Source organism: Peromyscus eremicus, chromosome 8a (genome assembly GCF_949786415.1).
Source record: "Peromyscus eremicus chromosome 8a, PerEre_H2_v1, whole genome shotgun sequence".
NCBI classification, from domain to species: Eukaryota; Metazoa; Chordata; class Mammalia; order Rodentia; family Cricetidae; genus Peromyscus; species Peromyscus eremicus.
In genome coordinates this window covers 69,571,796-69,586,742 of record NC_081423.1, presented here as the reverse complement: position 1 = coordinate 69,586,742, position 14,947 = coordinate 69,571,796, and the positions used below count along the sequence as shown (strand labels likewise).

At 39.8% G+C, this 14,947-nt stretch overlaps 1 protein-coding gene across 1 annotated transcript in view; it reads left to right on the top strand.

Annotated features, from left to right (window-relative positions):
- Vmp1 (vacuole membrane protein 1) overlaps positions 1-14,947 on the top strand; it is a 101,348-nt gene that overhangs the window by 35,809 nt on the left and 50,592 nt on the right. Inside the window, exons 6-7 of the mRNA XM_059271428.1 lie at positions 4,192-4,359; positions 13,788-13,919. Of these exons, the coding sequence (XP_059127411.1) occupies positions 4,192-4,359; positions 13,788-13,919 (300 nt within the window). The remainder of the gene's footprint in view (positions 1-4,191; positions 4,360-13,787; positions 13,920-14,947) is intronic.

The window sequence follows — 14,947 nt, the reverse complement described above, 5'->3', positions numbered from 1 at the left end:
TTTCACTGATAACCTAAGTGTAGTGATGGACACCTGTAATAATAGCGTTTGCAAGGGAGAATAGGAAGCTCAGGAGTTCAAGGGCGGCCTAGGCTATGGTGACATTGTCAAAGCCAAGTCTGTTAATCCCAAACCCCCCCCCCCAAAAAAAGAAAATTCCACTATAGTCAGGAAGCTGTTTTTCTGTTCAGTTGTCAAGTGTTCCTTTTTGTGTTTGCCACTGTTATTGAATATATACATGCTAAAATTTCTTTAGCTTCCTAAAAATTAACTCTTACCATTATGAAATGTTCCTCTTATTCTGTTCTTAAGTCTGTCTGATATTAATATAGCCACTCCATCTTTTATGATTGTGTTTAGGTATTTTGTCTATGCTGACCCTTTCGTTTTACTTGACTCAGCTCCCATTTATAACTGTATAGTTTTTAAAGATTTTGTCTGGAAACCACCACATCTGCCTTCAAGCTGAGTAATCATGACTTAATGGTGTGGCTATGGGAAGTATGTACCACTTTTAAATGAATGAACAAAAAGGCTCTCACTGTATGACCCTAGCTGGTCTGAAACTCCATATGTACATATGTAGATTGGGCCTGGCTAGGTTGTTGCAGATCTTGCTTGTAGCTGGGGAAACAACCTCCTGTCTGCTTGCCTGCACCTCTGAGTGCTGGGTTGTAGTCGTGGGAGTCACCGCCCCACTGTGCTCTGAAGATGGAGCTTGGGCCTTGAGCATGCTAGGCAGGCCTCGAGCAACATTGCCACAACCTAGGCTGGAACGGTCATCCTAAGGAAAATTATGAAATTGGTGAGAATTCACTCTTTTAGAATCACTAAAATTAAAACTATATCAGAAAGTTTATTTTATAAAATAATATATTTAATTTGTATTTTAATCTATATTTTGGAATAAAAGAGTAGTTTTTGTTGCTCTTATATCACAGAAGTCTGTCACACCCACATAGACACCCCAGGGATTGGAATTCAAAGGAATTTAGACTTGCCAGGCAAGGTTCCACCGACCAGCTGGACCACTTCCAAACCATTGTTACCTTATTTTCAGATTTACACTAGCACACCCATCTCCTTTTTTCAAAAAGAGTCCAGCTGTATTTGTAGCCAAAGGAAAAAGAACAGTCAACTCTTGCATTTTCTTCCTTTTAAGTACTGCCATCATATATCTCTGTTTTCTCATGTTAAGAGCGTTGTTTTTTGGCCAGGCAGTGTTGACACATGCCTTTAATCCCAGCACTTGCACTCTAGAGGCAGAGACCATCAGATCTCTGAGTTCGAGGCCAGCCTGGTCTACAGAGCAAGTTCCAGAACAGCCAGGATAGCCAGGATTGCACAGAGAAATCCTGTCTTGAAAAAAGAAAGAAAGAAAGAGAGAGAGAGAGAGAGAGAGAGAGAGAGAGAGAGAGAGAGAGAGAGAAAGAAAGAAAGAAAGAAAGTGTGGTTTTTGTTTCTGAAACTAGATCTCGCTATGTGTTCTGGGAGTTCTGGCCTAGAACTCCGGGTACAAACTCAGAGGTCTGCCTGCCTCTGCTTCCCACCCACTATGCCTGATTGTAGTTATTGTTTGTACATTGGATTTGCTAGATGTCATTGTATTGTTACTCTGGAGTTATTAAGACTATCTAAACTTGTAATTCAAGATTTTTTTATATTTGTTTGCTTTTTGGTAGAATCAGAAAATAATTTTTTTCCCAACTGTGAAATCTATTTTCTACATATAATATTTTTAAAAAAAACAAGTTTTAGTTGTCATGGTTAAACATGATTTTTTTAAAACCTGATTGAGGGTACCTGAAAGGACTTTTGGGGTATTGATATAATCTAAATATTGTATTCATATCTGAAATTGCCAAAGAATAAATAAATTTTTAAAAGAAAGAGGAAAAATAAAAATATTCTTTTTTAGCCAGGGGTGACGGTGCACGCCTTTAATCCCAGCACCTGGAAGGCAGAGGCAAGTGAATATATGTGAGTTTGAGGCCAGCCTGGTCTACATAATGAGTTCCTGGACAGCCAGGGCTACATAATAAGATACTGTCTTCAAAAACAAGACAAACAAACAAACAAATAATATGTTCTTTTTAAACCATCAATATTTTAAATTTTGAATATTGTTATATAAGAATTCCCAAGAATTAAAATCCAAGGAAAAAAAGAAGCAAAGACTAAAAAGTAAGAAGGTCAAATAAATTTTTAAACATCTTAAAAACAAATGTATGAAAAACTAGCAAGTAAGTAAACAAACATGGAGAGGAGTGGTTGGAGGGACGTCTAAATCAAGAGTGCTGTCTGTCCTCGCAGAGTTGGGCTCCTAGCACCCACATCAGGTGGCAGGCACACAGCCGTCTGCAGCTGCATGCAGCTCCAGGCACTCCTATCCTCTGGCCTTCCTGGGCACCTGCATTCCTGTGCTGATACCCACACACAAGACGAATAATTAAAAGTAATGAAAAGAAATCGTTGGGGCTGGAGAAATGGCTTAGTGGCCTCGCAGTTGGCAGCACTTGGTGCATTTGCAGAGGACTCAGATTTGTTTCCCAGCACCCACATGGTGCCTCATGACCATCCTTCACCTCGGGCCCAGGGGATCCATCTCCTTCTGGCCTCCTCATGTACCAAGCATGTCCAGATGCATGCAGGCAAAACACTCCTGTACATAAAATAAAAATAATTCTTAAATAATTTGCTATCTTTGTAATAAACAGGACTTCTCTACTAGTTCATTTTCTTTTTAAAAACTTTAATTTGTTTCCAAGCACAGGTATCAGTGTGCACTGGATGTGTCAGGACAACTAGTGATGTCACTTTTTCCGTCTAGCATGTCATTTCTGGGACTCAAGTCATCAGGCCTGATGACAAATGCCTTTACCCTCTGAACCATCTGTCATCCCCTGAAATACTTCAGTTTCATCACTACATCTTATATAGCTGGCTTTTTAAATCACAAATTCATTTATTCTCTGACCTTAAAAGGCTTTGATACACAATGACCACTTTTTTTTAGGTCTGACTCATTTATGAAAAGTCAGTGGAAAAATCTTCGCTAAAAACCTTCACATTGAGAAATATTCACACGGTATGGTCAGTAACAGAATTTCATGTGTGTATAAACCTGTTCTACTATAAATCTGTTCTTTTAACAGATAATGGCTACTACATATTATATACTAGCAGACAACCACCAATCTATGCTTAGGAAACTTGGAAATTTACAGTTTTGCCAATTCTTGTATTTATTTTATTTATTATTAGCGTGGGGGGGGGCAGGTCAGAGGACAACGTGAAGCCAATTCTCTTCTTAACTCTTTTATGTCAGTTCTGGAAATTGAACTCATGTAGTTGGGTCTACACAGCAAGCATGTTCACTGAGCTATCTCAGCCCCTATTTTTACCAATCCTACAGTTGATTTTCTAACTTATTTTGTTTGTAATTGTGTGCGTGCACATATTGTGTGTGTGCACATATGCATGCAAGTACCTACGGAAGACTGGAGAGGGTCTCAGATCCCCTGTAGCTGGAGTTAGAAGGCATTTGTAAGCAATCCAAAGTGGATTCTAGGAACTGAAGTCAGGTCCTCTGCAAGAGCGGTTGGTACGTACCTCAACTGATGAGCCATTTCTCCAACCCTCTGTGGATGATTTTCATGCAGATGACTCATCATGTACAATTAGGAATCGATGTATATATATAAGACTTCATTGCATTCTAAATATTAATATAGTTTAATTTATGTTTAATAATTTGTACTATTTCAAAATAAAAGAGCAAAATGTCACAAGTTGCTGTAGGAAAAAACTACTAAAAGTAAAACTCATTGATAAGTGGTTACACCGTTTCATCTTTTTTTAGGAACTCACTGGAAAGGGTAGATAATGTTCTCAAACTGTACCTAAAAGAAAAGTTTTATTACAGGGATAACATTTGACAAGTAATTCTGGGTAAATAATTTATAAATCAAGCCTAAAAGTAGATAGGCTGCCTAGAACTGGGTTGGGGAAAATTGTTTTATCTAGTTGCTAACTGCATCTTAGAATGTGTGTTTACGCAGAGTCTTGTTTCCTGAAAGCAGTGTTTTCCTTGTATTACATAGTAATTAACGTGATGTTGAAATAACATGCCTCAAATTTCCTTTTTCATTAGTATTTCTCATCAAAGGTTTCTTACATTTTGTTTTCTAGGGCCCACATATAGCTTCAGTTACATTAGCTGCTTATGAATGCAATTCGGTTAATTTCCCTGAGCCACCCTATCCTGACCAGATTATCTGTCCACATGAAGAAGGCATTGAAGGAGCCGTTTCTTTGTGGAGTATCATCTCAAAAGTTAGAATTGAGGCCTGCATGTGGGTAAGATCTGCATTTTCATATTTACCTATAACTAATCTTGGCATCTTGACACTGTGTCATACCTTTCAGAGTGTGACCTACCCTTGCCTAGGCAGTGAAGAATTGGTGAAGCCACCTGCTGCAGACTTCCAAGGCACAAGGCTCCTTAAGTAGTTACAGAGCTGCACATGGTGGCCCATGCCTCTAATCTTGGTACTTTGGAGGCGTAGGCAGAAGGACTGCAAGTTCCCTGTCAGACTAGACTGTAGAAACAAAAAAAGAAAAAAGAAAAATAGTCATGTATTTCACTAATAGATTAAATGAACACGGTGTTTGTGCTTAGAGAAATTATCTCATTTTCAGCATTGTTAGTGAAAAGGTCCAGCATTTCTCTGTGTAAGCTAAGCTTCCTTGCAGTGCTGATTTCAGACTATGGAGTTATGTAATGATCCTGTTTTCGTTTGTCCTAATCATTCTCTTGGTGTTTTCCTTAAACTTCCTCTTAAGGCATACATCATTTAACTCTTTAGTTCATTAATTTTATATTCCCCTTAAGTTTTCTTTTCCTCAAAGTTTCTTAGGAAAAAAAAGCACATAGAAAAGATCATATACAGATCTTACCTCAGGAGCCAGTGGTTCACTGGATAAAGGTCTCTGCTGCCCAGCCTAACATCTTGAGTTTAGTCCCTGGAACCTGTATGGTAGAAGGAGAAAACCAATTCCTATACATTGTCCTCTGACCTCCATACCTGTACCATGGCATCCAAATGCACAGACACACAAGCATGTACGCATGAGTATGCACACATGAGCACACACACATTTTAAAAAATTTTTAATTCCGCTTTTAATCCCAGCACTTGGGAGACACAGGCAGGTGAATCTCTGAGTTCGAGGCCAGCCTGGTCTATAGAGTGAGTTCTAGGACAGCCAGGGCTATACAGAGAAACCCTGTCTCAAAAAACAAACAAATGAAAAAATTAAATTAAAATTAAAATCTAATTAATTAAAGCAGTAATTGGTACCATGACTTAGAAGAAGCAAGTTTTTTGGTTCTGGGGTATATGTTTTTTGTGTATGAGTATTTTTCCTGCATGTACGATGTATATCACTTGTGTACCTGGTACCTGCAAAGTTTAAAAGAGAGCATCAGAGCCGCAGAACTGGGTTGTGAGCCACTGTGTAGGTTCTGGGAATTGAACCTAGATTCTCTGGGAGAGAAGTACATGCTCTTGACCACTAACCCTTCTATCCAGCTGTAGAAGAGACAGTTTAAAGTTATGTATTAGGCCTTTTCCCCTGGTGGTTGTGCAGATCAAACCCTGAGCCTGGCACTGCTAAAAGCAAGTGCTCTTCCACTAAATCACATCCTCAGCCAGCAATTAGGTTTGCTTTGAAGGAGTGCTAAAGGAAATGCCATATGTTAAGTTTGTTAGTTATGAAAGGCAGGAAGAGTTGTCTTGTTTCCTGTTGCTCTTTATAAACACTGGAAACAGATTCATTATACTAGTTATATGTTTTATAGATTTGAGGAGATTATTATGAAAAATTATTATTAGAAAAGCAGAAGGCATTGGGCACATGCTAGAAAAGAGGCTACCTATACATTTTCTTTCTTTCTTTTTTTTTGAGACAGGGTTTCTCTGTGTAACAGACCTGGCTGTCCTGGAACTCACTTTGTAGACCAGGCTGGGCTCGAACTCACAAAGATCTGCCTGCCTCTGTTTCCCGAGTGCTGAGATTAAAGGCGTGCACCACCACCACCTGGCTCCTATTTAATTTTTTTCTTTTAAAAGTTATTTATGTGGCGGGGGCTGGAGAGATGGCTCCGAGGTTGAGAGCACTGACTATCCAGAGGTCCTGAGTTCAATTCTCAGCACCCGCATGGTGGCTCAGAACCATCTGTAATGACATCTGGTGCCCTCTTCTGGCCTGCTAGCATACATGCCGTATACATAATAAATAAATCTTAAAAAAAAAAAAAAAAGTTATTTCTGTGGCTCGATTAATACTAATGCCAAAAAGAAAGCTCCTGTTGTCGAGGCTGGTGGCGGTCCTGGCGGTAGTGGTCTTCCTCAGCTTCGTCTGGTGTGCTGTCCGAGGTGCTTCTTCAGCCAGGCTTCGTGCTCTAAACTGACCTAGGTGATAACTTACTTGCCAAATACTGATTGGCTCCTGAAAAATACAGCACCATGTCAGCACCATGCTTTACCCAAGGTACGGGGTTTTGTCTAATGGGTATTTTCTTCTTTCTCTCATTAGAACTGTCTTTTGTCTTATAAAAATTTAAATGCATATCAAGTGTGGCTTTGTTTTTCCTTTTGGTGGGTTTTGTGGGGGTTGTTGTTTTTGACACAAGGTTTCACTGTGTAGCCCTTGGCTGGCCTAGAACTCACAGAGAACGGCCTGTTTCTGCCTGCTGAGTAACAGGTTTAAAGGCATGCGCCACAATGCCCCAGCTAGCATCGAGGGTTTTTTTTGTTTGTTTTTTTTTTTAATTGGTGCCTGTTGTCCTCGGTATTTACAAGAGAGCCTTGCATTAAATTCTGTTGCATACCTGGACGCCCAGATTTGAAAGGATGAAGTTAAACCTTTACTTTATATCTTATGTAGGGATTAACTAAAAAACATCAAAACCCTAAAGCTGAGCCAAGACAATCCAACTTCTAGAAGAAAATATAAGTAAAACTCTGCATGCTGCTGGATTTGGCAGTGATTTCTTAAACTCATAACAAAAGCACAGGAGAAAAAAGACTTAAAAACATGACGCTTGTGCCACAGGGCACCACGCAGAGACTGCGAGATAACGTGTAGAGCAGGGCAAGCATCTGCTGATTACACAGTGATGAGTTTTGAAACACATCCAAGTGTTTGAAGAGTTCCTGTCACCAACAGTCGAAGGAAAATTGAATTTAAAAAGGTCAACAAAAGCCAGGCAGCAGTGGTGCAGGCCTTTGATCCCAGCACTCAGGAGGCAGAAGCAGGTGAATCTCTCTAGCCTGGTCTACGGAGTGAGTTCCAGGACACCCAGGGCTACAGAGAAACCCTGTCTTGAAACCACCTCCCCCTAAACCCCCCAAAAACAGTCAACGAGAGACTGGGAGTTTCACTCAGTAATAGACCACTTGCCTGGCATGTGCAATGGGTTCAAAAACATGAGAGTGTGTTGTGCAGGAGTACCTGAGTAAACGTTTATCCAAAGAACATACATAAGTGGTCAATAAGTATATGAGAAGGTGAGCAGCAGCCTCAGTTACTAGGGGAATGCAAATCCAAACCACAAAGAGGTATCCCTTCTTATGGACACTAGGGTGGTTATTACTAAAACGATGATAGGTCAGGCATGGTGGCACACAAGAGGCTAAGGCAGGAATATTGGCATGAGTTTGAGGCTGTCTGAGCTACAGAGTGAGACCTTGTCTCAGAAAACCAATAATAATATTACCAATATTAATGATGATGATGATAACAATGTAATGGAGAGTAAGTGACTTCCAGGATGTAAAGAAATTGGTAGCACAGATGTAAAGTTGTTAGCTGCTATGTGCAACAGATTGGCAGAGAAATAGTTAAACTGAGAAGGATCATAATGACTCTCTTCTAATTCTATATCTACATAAATGCAAAAAAGAAATGAGACTAGCTAGACACTTACATGTCACTGTTAACAGCATTCTCACAATAGTGAAAAGTAGGACAACAGCCCATTATTCTTCCATAGATGAATGAATGAATAAACAAAATGTGATGTATATACACAATAGAATATGACCAGGGCATGACATTCAATGCAGTTTGTTCTAGTAAGTGCTAAATATAGATGACCATTGAAAATACTGTATCAGGGACTGGAGAGATAGGCTCAGTAGTTAAGAGCCCTTACTGCCCACAATCATCCTTAACTTCAGTTCTGGAGGATCCAGTGCCCTCTTTGGACTTCTGTGGGCACCACCATACATGTGATGCACAGCCATACATGTAGGCAAGCCACTTGTACCCATAACGAAATAAATAAATACTAAAAATATAATAAAAAGAGAGAGGACACCAGAGGGGAAAAGTATGTGTGAAAATGCTATAATGAAACCCATTACTTTGTATGCTAACTTAATTTTTTTTTTTTTTTTTTTTTTTTTTTAAAGATTTATTTATTATGTATACAGTGTTCTGTTTGCACATATCCCTGCAAGCCAGAAGAGGGCACCAGATCTCATTACAGATGGTTGTGAGCCACCATGTGGTTGCTGGGAATTGAACTCAGGACCTTTGGAAGAGCAAGCAGTGCTCTTAACCTCTGAGCCATCTCTCCAGCCCCTTAATTTTTTTTTAATTAATGCTTAATGAGGACAAAATTTCTTCTTTTTAGGTGTGTGTGGGGGTGTCTGGGTCTGGGTCTGGGTCTGGATGTGTTTGTGGGCACTGGAGGGTGTGGAGGGAACCAGAAGAGGGTGTAGAGCTGGAGTTCTATGTGGTTGTAAGCCACCTACCATGGGTGTTGGGAACAGAACTCTGGCCTCAGGCGCTTTTAACCACTGAGCCATCTCTCCAGCCCCCAAATACAGAGTCTCTATTTGATGAAAAATATTAAAAGCAGTGACATTTATTTAACACTAATGAATACAATGAATGTCAATGAATTTTACAGTGGTGTCAGAATTCCATTCCTAAGGCTGTTGCAAACTACCATCCATCTTTGTATACATACTAACTTTAAAAACGTAGTTTAAAAAACCTGAGCGTGGTGGTAAGCCTGAAACCCTAGCACTGGAGAGGCAGAAGCCAGTTCGTGTCTGAGTTCCAGGTCAGCCAGAGCTACACAATGAGACCCTTGAAAAGAAAAAGGGAAAAAATTAGTTTGAAAAAAAAATATGATCCCATGGAAGCTGCAAGCACATTGTATTTCAGAACAGTGGTGATGTCATTAGGATGGTATAGCTGTTTTCTAAACATTGGTGTAGGAGCTTTGACTGCCTTGGTGATTTCAAGGCAGCTTTCCAAGCCTTTGCTTATTTAACCTCTCACGTTCGTAGTTGGAATGGTTCCGGAAAATGGCTTTGTGATTAAAGGGTGTTAGCATTCTGGTGGCACAAAACCAAAGCTCCCAGGAGGTCTGTGTCCAGACGCTCACCACGAAACCTAACGTTTCTTGATTATAAGACCACAATTCTGCTTATGAATCTACTTGGCAGAACATTTCCAGTGCATGAAATGGTAGTTCAAAGATTAAAATGAACACACCAAGGAGATACTGTGCTTATTATCACTTTGTTCTCATGGTTTGTGTACATTAGACTTCACCGGTCCCAGGAGCAAGAACTTCGTGGGAATGATTACAGGGATTGCTTGTCTGTCTCTTCTGCTTTGTTACTTTCAATACTGGGCAATCATTTTTCTTTTGCAATAAAAGAAAACTTCCTTTTCTCCTTTGGAATAATTCTGGACTAACATGTTTTTATTTATAAATAAACAATTATAAAGAGTTTTTAGGGCCAGTAGATGGCTCACTTACCATCAAGTTCAGTGGCCTGATTTGATCACTTAAATTAAAAATAAATAAATCTTTCAAAAAGGAATTAGAGCATTATCATCACCATCATCATCATTATTATTGTGACAAGGTCTCGTGTATCCCACACTGGCCTTGAACCCATAATGTAGCCAAGGATGACTTTGATGTCTGGTCCTCCTGTGTCTATGTATCTCTCAAGTGCTGAGATTGTAGGCATTTACCAATTTATGCTATGCTGGGGGTCAAACCCAGGGCTTTATGTATGCTAGGCAGCACTTCACCAAGTAAGCTACATCCTCAGCCTTAGTGAGTCCTCAGTGCCTGATTTGAGGTAACTAACTTTATATCTAATGTAATATGTTTTGGAGAACCTGCCTGGATGAATATAATCCTTTTATTTATTTGTACAGTAGTTGACTACTGACATGATTACCATTCTTTTTCTATTATGAAAAATATGAAGCATTAAAATATAAAAATCAGTGTGATCAGCTAAGAGCAGACACTGCTCTTGATTTATTTTCACTCCATTGTGCTACTTCCTTAGTAGCTTTGAGGAAACTGGTCACAAGTCTGAATCAGATGATTGCTTCAGGATGGTCGACTTTTGACTTCACATTGGAACTTAGAGAAGTTACATTGGAACTAAAATGCTGTAATGGACTTTTCTTGTACTTTCTATTATGGAAAGAAAAGTTCAGCTTTGCACATTGGTAATTTTGTAGCCAATGAGGTTTATCGGAGATGTCATTGTTGCTAATGTAAGTTTCCCAAAAGTGTAGAAAGTAATAAAATGAACTTAATGTACTTTTAACAAACTTCAACTAATGTTTCATGTTCACCTGTCTTAGAGCTAATATATTCCCTTAGGGCTTGCATGAATAGATCATTGGGATTTACTATAAATATTAAAAGGAATTAGGGGTCATTTTTTAAAGTCATTGTCTACTTAATGGTTAAAAGGTTAAATTTCCTTTTTTTTTTTTTGTTTTTTGTTTTTTGTTTTTTAAGACAGGGTTTCTCTGCAAATCCCTGGTTGTCTAGGAACTTGGCTATATAGACCATGCTGGCCTGCAACTCACAGAGATCCGACTGCCTCTGCCTCCCAAGTACTGGGATTAAAGGCATGTGCCACTATGCCTGGCTGGGTAAATTTTCTTTTTCTTTTTATTATTTTATTTTTGTTTTTTTTTTCAGAGCTGAGGCCCCAACCCAGGGCCTTGTGCTTGCTAGGCATGTAAGTGCTCTACCACTGAGCTAAATCCCCAGCCCCTAAATTTTCTCAACTGTTATTTTTCTTTTCAAGCTTGTTCTCTGAGTAAAAGAGCTTGTCAAATAGTTTCCCAAGTGCTGATTTTACTGGCTGCCTCTGTTTCCTGTGTTTCCTGTGAGTTGATACATTGAGATCCTTGAAGTTTATGGGAGTCTTTGGGTTTTTTTTTTTTGCTTTTTGAGACACTCTGTTTAGCCTTGGCTGTCCTGGAATTTGCTCTGTAGTCCAGGCTGGTCTAGAACTCCAGACATCTACCTGCCTCTGCCTCCCGAGTACTGGGATTAAAGGCATGGGCTACCACCGCCTGGCTGAGTTTTTTTGTTTTAGTTTTAGGTGAGTTTTGTTTTTTGTTTTTGTTTTTATTTTTTTAATTGAGACAGGCTCTCTCTGTGTAGCTGTGGTTGTCTGAAACTCACTATGTAGACCTTGGCTTGGGATCCGCCTGCCTGGTGTGCCCCACCATTCCCAGACATAGTTGATTTTTTTAACAGGAATAGCTTTGTGTATTTCTGTCACAAGGTGCAATAATGAATCCTTTGTGACATTAGCACTGGTGCTAGGAAGTGGTGGCACATGCCTTTACTCCCAGCACTGGGGAGGCAGAGGCAGGTGGATCTCTGTAAGTTCGAGGCCAGCCTGGTCTACAAAGTGAGTTCCAGAACAGCCAGAACTGTAATACAGAGAATCCCTGCCTTGAAAAACCAAAAAAAAAAAAAAAATCCTAAAAATAGTGTTCTGGCGCTGGAGAGATGGCTCATAGGTTAAGAGCACTGGCTGTTCTTCCTAAGGTTCTGAGTTCAATGCCCAGCAGCAACCACATGGTGTCTCACAACCATCTGCAATGAGATCTGGTGCCCTCTTCTGGCATGCAGGCATACATGCAAGCAGAACACTATATAATAAATAAATAAATCTTTTAAAAAATAGTAATGTTCGAAGTATATTTTTGGGTTATTAATTAAAATACCTTTTTCTCCTAAGACTGTGCCTTACTCTGCTGCCCAGATTGTCTTCGAATCTCTGTCCAACCTCTTATCCTCAGAGGCTTACAGGCACGTGCTTCCATACCCAGCTTTGAGGACTTCGTAGAAAAGATTTTCTCATTACCAATTTGGTTGCCCTGAGATTAAGTTCATATATGAAAATAAGGATAAATATTTAATCCTTTGCATTTTAAAAATGAATGTCTGTTTCTCTATTGTGTCCTCCAAAGCTAATCAACATTAACTTCTCTTGTTTTTTTTTTTTTTTTCCCTCCATACACCTGGCCCTTTCACCTCTTTCTCTCTTCCTCTCTTCTTCAACACAGACTTACTTTGGGGCACTTAAACGTGGCTTTACAAAGTTCTTATTTCACATGTAGATAAGGGGTTTATGCTTGGAGACTGCTGGTTTTACACACTAAAGACACAAAATGTTGAAATTTGATCATTTCCTTCAAGGATTCTTTTTAGACAAGACCTCAACCCCACAGACATCTGCCTGCCTCTGCCTGATGAGTACTAGGATTAAAGGGGTACATCGCCACACCTGGTGCTTTTTAAAAATTTATTTTTAATCATAATGTAACCATATGTATATGTGTGTACACGTGAGTGCAGCTGCCTGCAAAGGCCAAAAGAAAATGTCCGATTCCCTGGAGCTGGAGTTCCAGGCAGGTGTGAGCTGCCTGATATGGGTGCTGGGAACCAAACTTGGGGCCTCTACAAGAGCCGTTTGCACCTTTAACCACTGAACCATCTTCTCTCCAGTCCCCTCAAGGGCTCTTTCAGTGAGCTTAGAGCAGAGCCGACTGAAGGAGTTCAGTTTGTTTTGTGACCTAGCAAACCCTTTATTCACTGTGACTCAGCAGAGGACCAGTTCTGTCTGGCTCGGGGTGAAGGTTTCTCTGGAGACTGTCTCTGTCGTATTATGGTCTGTCTGGTATTTAAGCTGCTTAAGTCTAAACTTTGTTTTTGTCTTTATGTCCTGAACTGATTAAGGAAAAACAACAGCAACGAAAACCTTCTCGTCAAAAACATAAATCTACACAGTGACTGAAATGTGAATCACTGAGGAAATGGGATATTTTTAAATCCTATAGTAACAATCACCCATCCTGATGCTAAGTTTTCAGGGCTTTCTTGGCTGCAATTTGTTTCAGGGTTTTTTGTTTGTTTGTTTTTTAAGGAAAGAAAGAAAAGAAAAGGCTATATTGAGATTATCTGAAATGTGTTGGAGAATTTTAATCTAATGGCTGTCCTGGTGATTTTTGTTTCATGTTTGGAGGGTTTGAGATAGATTTTACTTTGTAGCTTCAAACTTCTGACATTCTTGCTTGTGCCTTCCAAGTGATAGCGACTTTCTTCTCATCACATCATTTGGATTGAAAACGTGAAGGAAGTACTGAAAGCCCCAGAACCTAAGGAGAGATGCTATGTTGAGTCTGTCATGTGCCTAGGAGTGTCTCAGAATCTCTTTCTTTCTTTCTCACCTGGCTTACAAGTCAGAAGTAGGGCTAGGATTCAGACTCCCAAACTTTGAATTATGAGCAGAAGTATATAATATATTTCAAAATGCTTTTGGAAATATAGAAAAATATAATTTGATTTTTTTGTGTTACTGTGCTGAAAACTAAACCTCACAGTGAGTTTTTTGTTTTTGTTTTTGTTTTTCTTTCTCACGCAGGGTATTGGTACAGCCATTGGAGAGCTACCTCCATATTTCATGGCCAGGGCGGCTCGCCTCTCGGGTACTGAACCAGATGATGAAGAGTATCAGGAATTTGAAGAGATGCTGGAACATGCAGAGGGTGCACAAGTAAGAACAATGGGGGAAATGGAACTCCAGTCCCTGACTCAGCGGTGACTAAGGTGGAATGGTTAGTGGTTGCCAGAGTGAAAACAGGGTGATGTATGACCTGGGACAGAATACGCAGAAATACTGAAAGTAACAATGATGAACAGGGCCTGAGAATATAGGTTCCTGCGTGGGACCCTGGGTCCTCTCCTCGTACTTGGGGGAGAGAAAGTAGTCCAGACGCACCCTTTGTCAGTGGGCTTTTTCCTAACAGACCAGTAGTAAGAAGATAAAAAGCCACTTTTCTCCCCTAGGAACAGATAAATGTCACCTATTTGCTTCAAAAAGTTTGTGTGTCTGTCTGTGTATGTGTGTGCATCTGTGTGTGTGTGTGTGTGTGTGTGTGTGTGTGTGTGTGTGTTTGAGATAAATATAGTTTTGAGATAAAGTATAGTTTTGTAGCCTAAGATGACCTTGAACTCAGAAGGATTACAGGTGTGTAGTGAGTACTACAACCAACTCTGGCTAGCTCTATAGTGGCCATTTCTTCCTTGTAAACAGCCTTGTGACTTCATCCTGATGTGAAAACACTCAGTGCTTAAAGCTACTAAGATGGTTGCTGAGAGAATGTGAACATCATGTAATGTTCTTAAACAGTTATGAAAGCATCAAATGAGTAAGCAGCTTATGTCATTCTACTTTAGCACTTCAAATTCGTCCTCTACCTCTCAATGTTCTAGAGAGTATCCTTAGTATTGACAGGGTAAGCCAGATCGGTGAAAACCCAAATTCCAGGCATAGGTAAGCCTGGTAATTGACTAAGGGTTTTTTGCCTTTTTTTTTTTTTTTTTTTTTTTTTTTTGCCTGATACAGCCTGTGTGCCAACCTTTTTCTCGGTGTTATGGAGTGGTGGTTTTAGTCGTAGGAAAATGCCTCAGAACATTGGTAAATGTTGAGTCTTTAAGGATGGCCTTAGAAAACACTACAGAGGAAAAGAAAATGAAGGCAGTGACCTGGGCAAGATGACCTCTTTTGCTCCTCCCTCTACA